Source organism: Mustelus asterias, chromosome 10 (assembly GCF_964213995.1).
Source record: "Mustelus asterias chromosome 10, sMusAst1.hap1.1, whole genome shotgun sequence".
NCBI classification, from domain to species: Eukaryota; Metazoa; Chordata; class Chondrichthyes; order Carcharhiniformes; family Triakidae; genus Mustelus; species Mustelus asterias.
In genome coordinates this window covers 74,852,497-74,865,222 of record NC_135810.1, presented here as the reverse complement: position 1 = coordinate 74,865,222, position 12,726 = coordinate 74,852,497, and the positions used below count along the sequence as shown (strand labels likewise).

At 45.5% G+C, this 12,726-nt stretch overlaps 1 protein-coding gene across 2 annotated transcripts in view; it reads right to left on the bottom strand.

The window, feature by feature from the left end:
* Positions 1-12,726, bottom strand: part of LOC144499682 (interleukin-1 receptor type 1-like) — a 48,588-nt gene that overhangs the window by 23,412 nt on the left and 12,450 nt on the right. For both annotated transcript variants that reach the window (XM_078221951.1, XM_078221952.1), the window contains 2 exons: positions 6,770-6,938; positions 1,049-1,117 (listed from right to left, as the gene is read on the bottom strand). In XM_078221951.1, coding sequence (XP_078078077.1) covers positions 1,049-1,117; positions 6,770-6,938 — 238 coding nt within the window. The remainder of the gene's footprint in view (positions 1-1,048; positions 1,118-6,769; positions 6,939-12,726) is intronic.

Sequence of the window (12,726 nt, the reverse complement as noted above, 5' to 3'; positions counted from 1 at the left end):
CCCCGTGTCTGCGTGGGTTTCCTCCGGGTGTTCCAGTTTCCTCCCACAGCTTGAAAGACATGCTGGACAGGTGCACTGACACGAACAGACGCCGAAATGTGGCTACGAGGGGAATTTCACAGTAACTTCATTGCAGTGTTAATGTAAGCCTTACTTGTGACTAATAAATAAACTTTAATGACCTGGATGATATCCTTTAAGAGCAACTTAAAATAAAATGTGGAGGAAAAAGTTCAGGAAAAATAAGTACACAAACACAGACATTCTAAGAGTGACATTCTGAAAAGAAATGGATTAATCAAAGAAATAAAGAAAGAAGAAAAACAGGAGGCATTGAATAAAATTATTTACATGCAAATATTCTCTCAATGAAATAAGCCATTGTTCATGCAATTAGCGATTCTTGCGTTGTTCTATCCTGCATGATCCATCATGCCTTCACAGACAATGCTCCTGGCAATGAATGAACCTTCATAGATAAACTAGAATTATGTTCCTTATTGAAGTCTAGTGAGTCTGTGAATGTGGTCAAACAAAATACCACCTCACTAGAAAATCTTTTTATCAATAGGTTTTCAGCATTCATTGGATGAAAGTGCTGTGAAAATCTATCAATCCTTTGAACCATAGAATCCTTACAGTGCAGAAGGAGGCCATTCGGCCCATTGAGTCTGCACCGACCACAGTCTCACCCAGGCCCTATACCCATAACCGTACTTATTTACCCTACTAACCCTCTGACACTAAGGGTCAATTTAGCATGGCCAATCAACCTAATCCGCCCATCTTTGGAGTGTGGAAGGAAATCGGAGCACCCGGAGGAAACTGGAGCACCCGAAGGAAACCCACGCAGATATAGGGAGAACATACAAACTCCACACAGACAGTGACCCAAGCCAGGAATCGAGCCCAGGTCCTAGGGAGGCAGCAGTGCTAACCACTGTGCCATCCATTTGTCTTCAGTATTACAATAAATGTTGAAGTACCACAAGGAATATTTGATACAGAATGAAAACACTATTGGATATGGCAATTTCTTTGTACTTACCAAGTCTTGCTTCAATTGTATTATTTTTAGGATTTATCATCTCTGGCTGTATTGTCTTTGTTGTTCTTGCTGAAACAATCGATTTTGATTGTGAGGATTAGAGTCTAACATATTCTGTACACAAACACAATTATAGTGTTGATGCTAAAATACTATAGACTACATATATTCTCCTGTGTTCAGAGATTGCACAGTCAAAGATTTTATAGGGCCTGGTAAAATCAATAAACAAAGAAGAAAAACAGGCAGCATTGTATTAAATTATTTACATGCAAATATTCTCTCAATGAAATAAGCCATTGTTTGTGCAGTTAGCACATTGTTGCATTGTTCTATCCTACATGATCCATCAGACCTTCACAAACAGTGCCCCTGGCAATGAATGAACCTTCAATGAATGAACTAGAATTGTGTTCCTTTTTGAAGTGCAATGGAAAGGGAGGACAATAGAACAGACCGAATATAGAAATGTGAAGTGCCTGATATTTACCTGGAGGCTAAGAGGGTGTGGGTGAGGGCAAAAACAGCCAAGGAACTGAGCAAGACCAGGAACACAGAGCCAATTTTAATAATAGGATATCATCTTTTGGCTAAGATCAAGTGTCAGATCAAGCCCAAGATGGGTGCAATACCTTATCTTGTCAGTTTGGATCTTGTTTGTTTCTCTTGTGGGGACCTTGAATTGGATTCAACTGGAATTTGAATTTGTTTTTTGGTGCAAGCAAGGAATGGATTCAGGTCTGCCAGGTCCATTCTGAACATTGGCTTCATAACTTTAGGAATGGAGTAATCATTTTTTTTAAAATCATTAACATATTGCACCGCCTCCTACCGCCTGGCAAGTGGACAGCCTGGCTAATGAACGGGGGGAAGCACCAGCTGAGGAAGCTGTAAAGGGTTAACTCGAACACCAATAATAGCTACCGAGCAGGGCGTAAGGAGCTATCTCATAATTATGTCACTTAGAGAGAATTGAGTGAGATTTGAAGAGAGGAGCAATATTTCTGTCCTGAACTTCTGTAATCTTGTGCATAGTTAGTTATGTAAAGAAAAGTACTTGTAAGGAAAGATCTTTGCCTCCCACCAGATAATCAGCAGACCAGATCTCTTCCTAGAATAAGGTACACTATGGGCCCTATTTTACCATTGCGTCACGCCCGTTTCTGCGATTAACGCGATCTGCGCCCACGTCCGCGCAGATGGCCACTTTACCAAAACCCGGGAATGGCAGCGATCCGATTTGCGCCCAAAACGGTACAACGGTGATTTAAATGCATTTGCATGTATTTCAGTTGAATTGATGAACTTCCCGCCCAACTTTATCAGCATTTCCCCTTTTACCGCCGCGTTCGCCGATTCGGAAACGCGCCAAAATGAACCTGCTGAATAAAAGTCTGATTCGGGTGCTCCAGCTGCTGAAAAGTGAGTTCAGTGCTTCCAATGGCTCTCTGGGCCTGATGTTACCATGTTCATTCTAAGTGCTGAATCTGGGCGTAATTCAGATCCAACTTAGAAATCTGCTTTCAGACGCCCCCATACGCACTCAACCTGAAAAAAAAATCGCGAGTCTAAATCGTGCTGTGGGCGGGGCTTAGTGCGCCTGAAACGATCGGAGCTCTGAACTGTGCATGCACAGTTGGAAAAAATTTGAAAAAGCGCACCCGTGTCACATCGCTCCCGGGTCGCAAAAAGCAGAGAAAGCTTATCCACCCCCACCCGCTACCCAGACTGATCACGACCCCCTGCCCCCTTCCCCCCCACCGATCGCCTGCAGAGTGGCAGCGGACCCCCCTGTCCCCCCCACCAGAGATCCATCTTCCCTGCCTCCCTCCTCCCAGCCCCCCCCAGAGAACAATCTGTCCTCACTCCCCCCACCACCCCAAAGAATGGTCTGGCCTCACTCACACCCCCTCCCATCTGACCTGCCTCCTCCTCCCTCCCCACCAGACAACGATTAACCCTCCCCCCTCCTCCACCACCAGACAACGATCGGGCCTCCCTCCCCCCCCCTCCCAACCAGAGATACATCTGACCCGTCTCCTCCTCCTCCGCCCCCCCCCCCCCCACCCAACCAGACAACGATCTGGCCTCCCCCCACTCCTCACCCCCACCCCCCCCACCACTGATCTGAGTCAGAGAGCCGTTGGAAACTCTGAACTCGCTCTTCAGCAGCTGGAGCGCCCGATTCAGGCTTTCATTCAGTAGGATTCCGGATCGGGAAATGCGGCGGTAAAGGGGGAAATGCTGATAAAGTTGGGCGGGCAGTTCATTAATTCAATTGAAATACAAGCAAATGCATTTAAATCGCCGTTGCGCCCGTTTTGGGCGCGAATCGGATCGCCGCCATTCCCGGGTTTCAGTAAAGTGGCCATCTGCATGGATGCGGGCGCGGATCACGTTGATGGCCTCACACCTGACATTACCACATTTTCAAGCCCGAAAACGGGCACGACGCAATGGTAAAATAGGGCCCTCTGACTCAGATCAGTGGGGGGGGGGGGGGGGGGGGGAGGAGGGAGTGGGTCAGGTCATTCTCTGATGGGGGCGGGGCGAGGGGAATGAAGCCACATCATTGTCTGGTTGGTAGGGGGGGAAGGAGGAGGTGGGTCAGATGTATCTCTGGGGGGATGGGGGGGGCGGGGGAGGCCCAATCGCTCACTGGTGGGGGCGGGCAGATGGATCTCTGGTGGGGGGGGCAGATGGATCTCTGGTGGGGGGAAGGGGGTTGGGGGGGTCCACTGCCACTCTGCGGGCAATTGGTATGGGGAGGGAAGAGAGCAGGGGGTCGTGATCAGTCTGGGTAGCGGCGGGGGAGGGGGGGGTGGATAAGGGGAGCAGTGATATGTGTGTGCACCATTGCTCCCGGGCTGCTTTCTCCACTTTCTGCGGCCCTGGAAAGATCTGACACGGGCACGCTTTTTCAAAATTTTTTTCCAACTGCGCCTGCGCAGTTCAGAGCTCCGATCATTTCAGGCCAGCTAAGCCCCGCCCACAGCACAAATGGGACCCGCGATTATTTTTTCAGGATAAGTGCATATGGGGGTGCCTGAAAGCAGATTTCTAAGTCGGATCTGAATTAAGCCCAGATTCAGCACTTGGAATGAAAATGGTAAAATCAGGCCCTATGTCTTCCAAGACAATCCCATCAATAAAAGAGAAGCCACACGAGGGCCGTTGCAGGTGGGGGTTTAGAAATTGGGTGGGGTGTGTCGTTGCAATGTCAGCAATTGTGGGGACCAGGGTAAAAATCAGAACGTCTTGGTGGAGATTGAACAACTGGAGATCAACTCTGGGGCAAGGGAGCACTCAAATGCACTGTCGGAGGCTAATATGTATAAGCATTCTGCCTCTCCATGGCATCTTCCTTCCCTCTACCATAAAGTTTGTGACAGGCACATGCACTAGATTGGATCAGGTTGAATTACACACCTTTCATTTCCTAATGTTCCTCATCGCTCCTTTTTCATTTTCATGGAGAGGCTGATGTCCAGATGGAAACCTAGGTCTCCCCACTAAAAAATGCCTACTCTGCCCCTCCCCATCCTTCTGTAGCTGCGACATATTGGTGCAGCTAGCTGCCAGAAACAATTGAAGTTCAGGAAAGAATCAGTCTGGAGATTAGCAGTACCCAGTCCACTACACCTCTCCCCTCACATTGCCCTTATCGAGTTGTGGGGCCCATAAATCCCTACATCAGAGTTGAAATACATGTTGTTTTAAAATTGCTATTTTGCTTCTTTAAATAAATATTTATGCAAATCATGTACAAATGAATTGTGCTTTTTCTATATGTTTAGGAAATTATGTCAAACATTGTATTTAAGTACAAATATGAAATATTAAAAGAATTAGGAAACACGTTTTTCAAGTCCTGTGATACATACTGCCATTTTAGGAAAGGTATACAAAATGCAGATGTGTGAAAATTGATATCTACAATATATAAATTTCAAATTGATATGTAGGACATGCCATTGAAATCTCATTCTAACACTCTCACTGTGTTAAATATTTCCAATGATGGCATGCAGTTTCTGTTTGTTTATAGTGAAAGTATAGCTTTTCTCTTCTTTCCTATTCCTGCAGCTTGTACATTCATTGGGTTCTCTTTATCTCCTTCACTTTAGCAGAATCTGTCCCTTCTGCCCAACAGATTAATCAACTCCTTTGAAGCTGACCCTCTTTTCATAACTTAACGATGATGCCACCAGATTTCAGGAGGATAGAGAAAATGTTTTATGGGCACTCTGCAGGCCTCTTTGAACAGACAACAAATTGACATCGGTGCCACCATGCCAGGTGGTGCTGCCTCACATCCAACAAACCACAACAAAGTTGGAAATTGTCGGCATAAACTCTGCTGTGGAGAAGCAACAAAAGCAAAAGGTGAGAGCAGAACCCTGACTGGAGAATCCTCCCACTCACCCCACCAGCCCCTCTCAGGGAAACGCTTGTCCTCTCTGCCCAAAGACCTGTGCCTCCAGGATTGGTCTACTGAGTCAGCTGAGGACACACAAATCATGAAACATGGCAGAGGCCAATCTTGGTTCATCGGACGGATGCTGACAACTTGCTTTAGGATATTATTTTTGACACATGTTCTAAGGGCGGCATGGTGGCACAGTGGTTAGCAGTGTTGCCTCAGCACCAGGGACCCGGGTTCAATTCCATCCTTGGGTAACAGTCTGTGTGGAGTTTGCACATTCTCCTTTTGTCTGCGTGGGGTTCCTCCGGGTGCTCCGGTTTCCTCCCACAGTCCAAAGATGTGCAGATTAGATTCATTGGCCATGGTAAATTGCTCCTTAGTGTCGGGGCATTAGTAGGGCAAATACGTGGGGTTATGGGGATAGGGCCTGGAGGGTTTGTTGCTGGTGCAGGCTCAATGGGCCAAATGGCCTCCTTCTGCACTGTAGGGATTCTATGGTGTAGCTAGTACTAGTAAGCTCCTTAATAGGGCTGTTTTCTATGTCTTCCCTTCAACATCTAAATAGGATCAGTGGAAGTGTATGCATGTCTCTCACCTTCCCTTTTTATGAAAGGCTGTAAAAGAAACTCTCGCCCTCCAATCTTCCACCAACTCATCCCCAAAGAATCTCTTTTTCTCTCTTGTTTCTTTGAAGATCTCTTCACTGTTGTCCAACTCACAAACCCACTTTCCTAGCTCCCATTCCACCAGCCACTGCAGTTTGGATGATTTGCCAAGTCCATACAAGATAGTTGTCTTATAATATCACATCATTTTATGAACACAGAACAGATGTTAGTATTGTTGAACAGTTGAATTATTACTTTTTTTAGACTTATATTTATAAAGTACAGCAGTGATGCATTTTAGGCAACTCATCCAGCTATCAAATATATCTGAGAAACAGAAATTATGTTTCAAAATTAACTTTGTTTTAAATTTCCGATTATCTCAATTCCTAACAATGTATTAAGCAAATTCATACACAGAAGATAACAATTCATTTCACGTGCCACATTTGTCTTCAATCCTTTAATGCTATCTCTTTCTAATCCACTCTGAAGTTGAGGGGGCTGACATATTTTACCCAAGTATTTGTGAGTGTTGCTCTTCTACTAGTTGTTAAAAATGCAGAACATCTGTCCTAAATATTTACAAGTATGGCTCTATAAAACAAATTATACCATTCAAAAATATACATTCTTAATTTGATAGGAGGAAGAGATGAAGATAGGTATGTTTACCAGTTGACTTACTTTTCATTTTTAATTCTGTTGTCCTTGTTACATTATACCTCTTGCCAAGATGCTGGTATTCCAGTTTACACGTATACATTCCACTATCTTCAGACGTTGCATTGTTAATTGAGAGTTGTTTGTCATTGTGAAAATATTTTTTATTGTCAATTGCAATAGGCTTACAGTCCTGAAAATGAGAGCAATGGTGTAAGTGCACATTGCCCTATCTTATTTGTTATAAAGATATTTTGATCTGATAGCAAAATGTAACTTTCCAAATCATGCTTAACTCACTGGCAGCGGGAAGATAAACGTTCCATCTACAATGTTGGCAGGAATCAATGATAAGTAATGGTTGGAAGTGAGGCTGCTAACTACTATAATTATAGAATCATAGATCATAGAGTCATAGATTCCCTACAGTGCAGAAGGAGGCCATTCGGCCCATTGCGTCTGCACTGATTCTACGACAGAGCATTTTACTCAGGCCCCATCCAAACAACCCCACATATTTACCCCATTAATCCCCCTAACCAACACATCTTGGGACATTAAAGGGCAACTTAGCATGGTCAATCAACTTAACCCACACTCTACCACCTTGTCACAATTAATTGATAGAATAAATCATAAAATCACATCTTTAGCAGAAAACCCATGTTTATAGAACCAGGAGAGAACCTTATGGTCGATGTGGAAATGAAAAGAGCCTGGGTTTTTACAAATACATTGCAATTTCCTCCCAAGTCATGCTTATAGTGTACTCTGGGATGAGGTTACCAAAATAATATATGCAATGTCTCACACCAAGACAATTTAATATGATGTTAGAGAATGTTTTAGATGAGAAAACTATCAAAGAAATTACACACATCCACCAAGCAAAAAACTCAACTAGAGGAGGACTCCCAATCACATAAGAATGTAACAATCAACTATGAAAGACAATTTGAAAGTATTTTTTGGTTCATTGTCTTTCTGGAGTTTATATAAATCATCCAGTCTCCAGATTGTCCAAGACAAGACCTATGACCAAAGATGCATGCTGGGAGAAGTCCTGATGCGCCACAGAAACTTTACACAGTTCCGTGGAAATTACCTGCATAGATAACCAGGAAACAGGAAATGTTAGGCAGATAAAACTTTGTCTAACAAATGACTAACGATACAACTGACTCCCAATCACCCCCATAGACCTCTCGACTACCCCTCACCATGTAACTAATCCCTTGATACCCCGAACCAACACAACCCAACCACGCGATTACCCCTTCGACTGCCCAACTACCCATGTGATCTGACCTGACTACCCCACCCAACCACCTCTTAATCTGACCTTATTACCTGACTACCATCCTGACCACCCAACCACTCTCCTGACTTGATCTGACTAATCCCCAACCACCACCCCACGGCCCCACCCCCCCCCACCCCCCAACCGCTACCCAATGTGTGTACTGCTCCCAACCAATCACCAATCACCCATAAGACCATAAGAAATAGGAACAGGAGCCGGCCGATTGGCCCGTCAAGCCTGCTCTGCCATTCGATAGGATCATGGCTGATCCAACATTCCTCCAACATTCCCAATGCTCCAACAAAACCATCCCTTCCCCCCCAACCAGGCCTGGCTACCCCCTTCTCACTGACCAGACTAGAATTAAGCAGCCTTTTTTGTGTGGTCTTGTGCATTAAAGGGATTATTTCATGAAATTGCCTGCATTGTGACTATGTTAACTGGGGAATTAGTTATCTGAAATATTTTGGTAGGGGCCCCGATTTTTTGAATTTTAATTTCAGTATAATCCTACTCTATGATGGTCTCCTTGCATTAATTTGATGTCCAGATCAAGGTGAATTTCTCGACAATCCTGTAGAACCACGAAAACAAGAAGGTCACCATTAAGAAGACAAAACAACCAACATAAACAAATAGTGTGCTTTGAACTGAAGCAAATATGGATTTTCCATCAAATGGAAACTGTGTGCTTCTAACAAATGGACAGTGCAGTAATGAAAGAGCACTGAAAGCTTTGTGACATTGTAAATATGGACTGTGTTTAACAGGTTGCTGGTGCTTTACAGTGCCACAATGTAATAAAAAACCTGATACTTCAGGCCCCAAACCCCAAGCTGAACATGACACAGTGGTGTGTATTACCGTCGTGCCTCACAGAACAGACAGTGACCCAAGTCGGGAATGGAACCCAGGTCACTGGCGCTGTGAGGTAACAGTGCTAACCACTGTACCACCATAGCATTTACAGCAAAGAAACAGCCGGCCAACTGGACTGGGTGGATGTTTATGCTCCACCTAAGGCTTCCTCCTACTTCACCTTGTTCTGTCAGTACAGCTTCCTTTTCCCCTCATGCACTTTCTTACTTTACCCCCAAATGCACCAACGCTATAATAAAAGCAGGAATCAGGTAGCATCAGTGGAGAGAGAAGTAGACATACAAAGATCAGTTCTGACAAAGAGTCACCCAGACTTGAAATGTTAGCTCCATGGCCGGGAGAATCGTGCATCGGCCGATTCGCAGGCTTCCGAATTGGGGTGGGGAGTGGGGGTGCCCCCTACGTGTGGGCACAGTGGCAATGTCAGTCTGTGCCCCCTGGCACAAAGTGCCCATGCCCAGGGGACACCTTGGCACTGCCCATCAGGCATGGAGCAGTGTTAAGGGGGCGGGGTCTATTGGGGCAGGGCCTAGGGGTAGTGCCTAGGGGATAACCGGTGGGGGTGTGGGGTCCTGCTGCCACTCTGCATTGGGATCCGGTTGGGGTAGGAGGAAGGCTAGCGACTGGGGAGGGCTGAGGGGTGGAGGGGGGGGGGGGCGGTTGTGGTCAGCTGGGGGCGGGGGGTCTGCCGGGTCGGCGGGGGGGGGGGCTGGAGATCACGCAATCGGGGTATGGGGGGGAAAGCACTGCGAGGCGTCCCGAGCTGCCCAGTGATCGAGCTGGCCAGCAAACTGCAGGCTGACAGTTCAGGGTCACTGCACATGCGCAGAGGGCCGCTGGTTTCAGACTTTCCAGCGTGAATAGGCCCCACCCCCTGAAGTTTAATGATATTCACGCTGGTGACCTCTGCAGTGCCCAGGGTGTGGGAAACTCTAATGTGAACTCCCATTGAAAAAAAGCATGACTTACTCCAGTTTTCCCACAAATTCAACACTTAGAACTTTTTTGGGAGAATCCCGGCCACGGTTTCAGAAAGACCAAGGTTGGAAATTAAATATTCCAGAATACTTGGCTTTCAGAAGTGATAGGTAAAATGGAAAAAGAGATGGAATTGCCCTGATTATGAAGAATTGGATGAAGACAGTTGAAAAAAGGATCATAGCTTCACAAAATCAAGATTTGAAATCAGTTAGGTTACAACTAAAAGGAGCAGAAAACAATGAATGGAAATTTGGTATTATAGTTCACTCTGGGAGTCTGAATTGCTGTGACAACATGTACCTTTTACATGCACGCAATAATCTGGAGCTATGGATAGTGATGTTAGAGGCCCCAACATTCTTTCCATCACATGGATGGCCAGGAATCCTTCCCACTCTTACTGCCTGTCATTGGCACATGTTGGAAGGATTTGCATGTTGACACATGTATTGTACAATTAAGCAAGATTAGTTAATAACCTTCTGGTAAAGAAGCCTCTGGGGAGAATGATAAAAATTTATGGTCGAATTTTCTACTGAGTTTAAAAGTGATTCAGTTAAGCATGAAACAAATGCCTTAAACCCAAACAAATCAAATCATACAGCTATGAGAGGTAGTTTGGTTAAGGTAAATTGGGAAACTAGATTGAAAGAAATGTAGTAGATAAACAAAGGCAAACATTGAAAGAATTCATTGATAATCCACAATAATTATGCATTTCTTTAAAAAATAAAAAATCACATGGAAAAAAAATGGTCCAACCGTGGCTCACAACAAAAGTGTTAAATGAAAGAAAAAGGTTTATGTTGCTAAAAGAGTAATAGGTCTGAAGATGGTCAGGATTTTAAAATTCAGTAAAGGATGACAAAACATTGATAAATAAAACAAAAATAGGATATGAAAGTAAAGTAGGAAACGAAAGTAAACTAGCTCCAGGCATAAACAATGGATTTGAAATGCTTTGATAAGTGTATAAAGGAGGAACATGAGTCCCTTAGAGGCAGACAGAAGAAATAATAGGAAATAGGAAAATGGCAAAAACATTAACAAATATATTGGTGAAGGGGGATATGGGAGTACCAGCAATTTCTTGCTACTGGCCAGTGCAGTGGTTTGCCAGAATGTTCCTGTCTGTGCTCTATTTCCAGGAAGGCAGTTGGGAGTGTAGTCAATTAAAATGCCAATTGAGCCCTCCCCCCATCTCCCACCAAATTTAGCATGTTGTATCTGTCTTCCTGAAGACACCGAAAACATCCAGAAGGAGTAGGATCTAAGGTACGAGCAAAAATGAGGAATTAAACAATATTAGTAAAGAACTAGAACTGGAGAAATGAGCGAGACTAAACGCTGACATCCACTGGACCTGATTTCCCACACCCTAAGGTATTAAAAGATGTAGCTGCAGTGATAGTAGCTGCATTTGATCCTCCAGAACTCCCAAGATTCTAGAATAGCCCCATGGATAGGAGGATAGCAAATATAACCCCATTATTCAAGAAAGGAGAGAATAAGTAGGGAACTGTAGGCCAGTTAACCTAACATCAATTGGAAGGAAAATGCAAAAATCTATATGATAAAACAGCACTTAGAAAATCAGAGTATGATCAGGCAGAATCAACATAGATTTATGAAAAAGAAATCATGGGCCCGATTTTACCATTTTCATTCGAAGTGCTGAATCTGGGCGCAATTCAGATCCGACTTGGAAATCTGTTCTCAGGCGACCCCATTAGCATTTAGCCTGAAAAAAAAATCGCGGGTCCGAATTGTGCTGTGGGCAGGGCTTATCGTGCCCGAAATGATCGGAGCCTTCAACTGCGCATGCGCAGTTCGATAAAAATTTGAAAATCGCGCCCCTGTCACATCACTCCCAGGCTGCAAAAAGCAGATAAAGCTGCCCGGGGGTGATGGTCCCCACAAATATCACCCCCACCCCTACAACATAACTGTTCCCCTTACCCACCCACCCACCCCCGCTACCCAGACCAATTGTGACCCTCTGCCCCCTTTCCCCCCCCACCGATCACCCGCAGAGTGGCAGCGGATGCCCCTGCCCCTGCCCTACACCCCCACCAGACAACGATCTGGCCTCCTGCCCCCCTCCCCCCACCAGAGAATGAGCGGGCCTGCCTCCCCTGCTGCCCCCTCCATCAGACGACAATCTGGCCTCCCTCCGCTCCCCCCCTGCACCAGACGACTATCTGGCCTCCTTTACCCCCCTCCCCCTCCTCTCCACAGAGAGTGATCTGTCCTCCCCCCCCTCCATCCATCAGAGATGCATCTGACCCACCTCCTCCTCCCGCCCCCCCCACCAGAGAATGATCTGGCCCGCCTCCCTCCCCCCAACCCCCTCCCCGCCCCCCCACCCCTCACTCCCCCACCACTGATGTGAGTTAGAGAGCCGTTGGAAGCTCTGAACTTACTTTTTCAGAAGCTGGAGCGCCCGAAACAGACCTTTGCCGAGCAGGTCTGTTTTGCGCCGAATCTGGATGAGCAAACGCGATGGTAAAGGGGGAAATGCTGGTAAAGTTGGGCGGGCAATTCATTAATTCAATTTAAACGAATGCAATTTAAATGCATGCATGCCATTGCGTCTGTTTCGGGCGCAAATCGGATCGCAGCCATTCCCGGGCCTCAGTAAAGTGGTTTTCTGCACGGACATGGGCGCGGATCGCGTTAATGGCCTCATGCCCGACTTTACCATGTTTTCATGCCCGGAAACGGGCGCGACGCAATGGTAAAATCGGGCCCAAATGTTTAACAAATCTGTTAATTTTTGAGATTGGAACTAATAGGATGGTTGAGGTGAAACTAATGG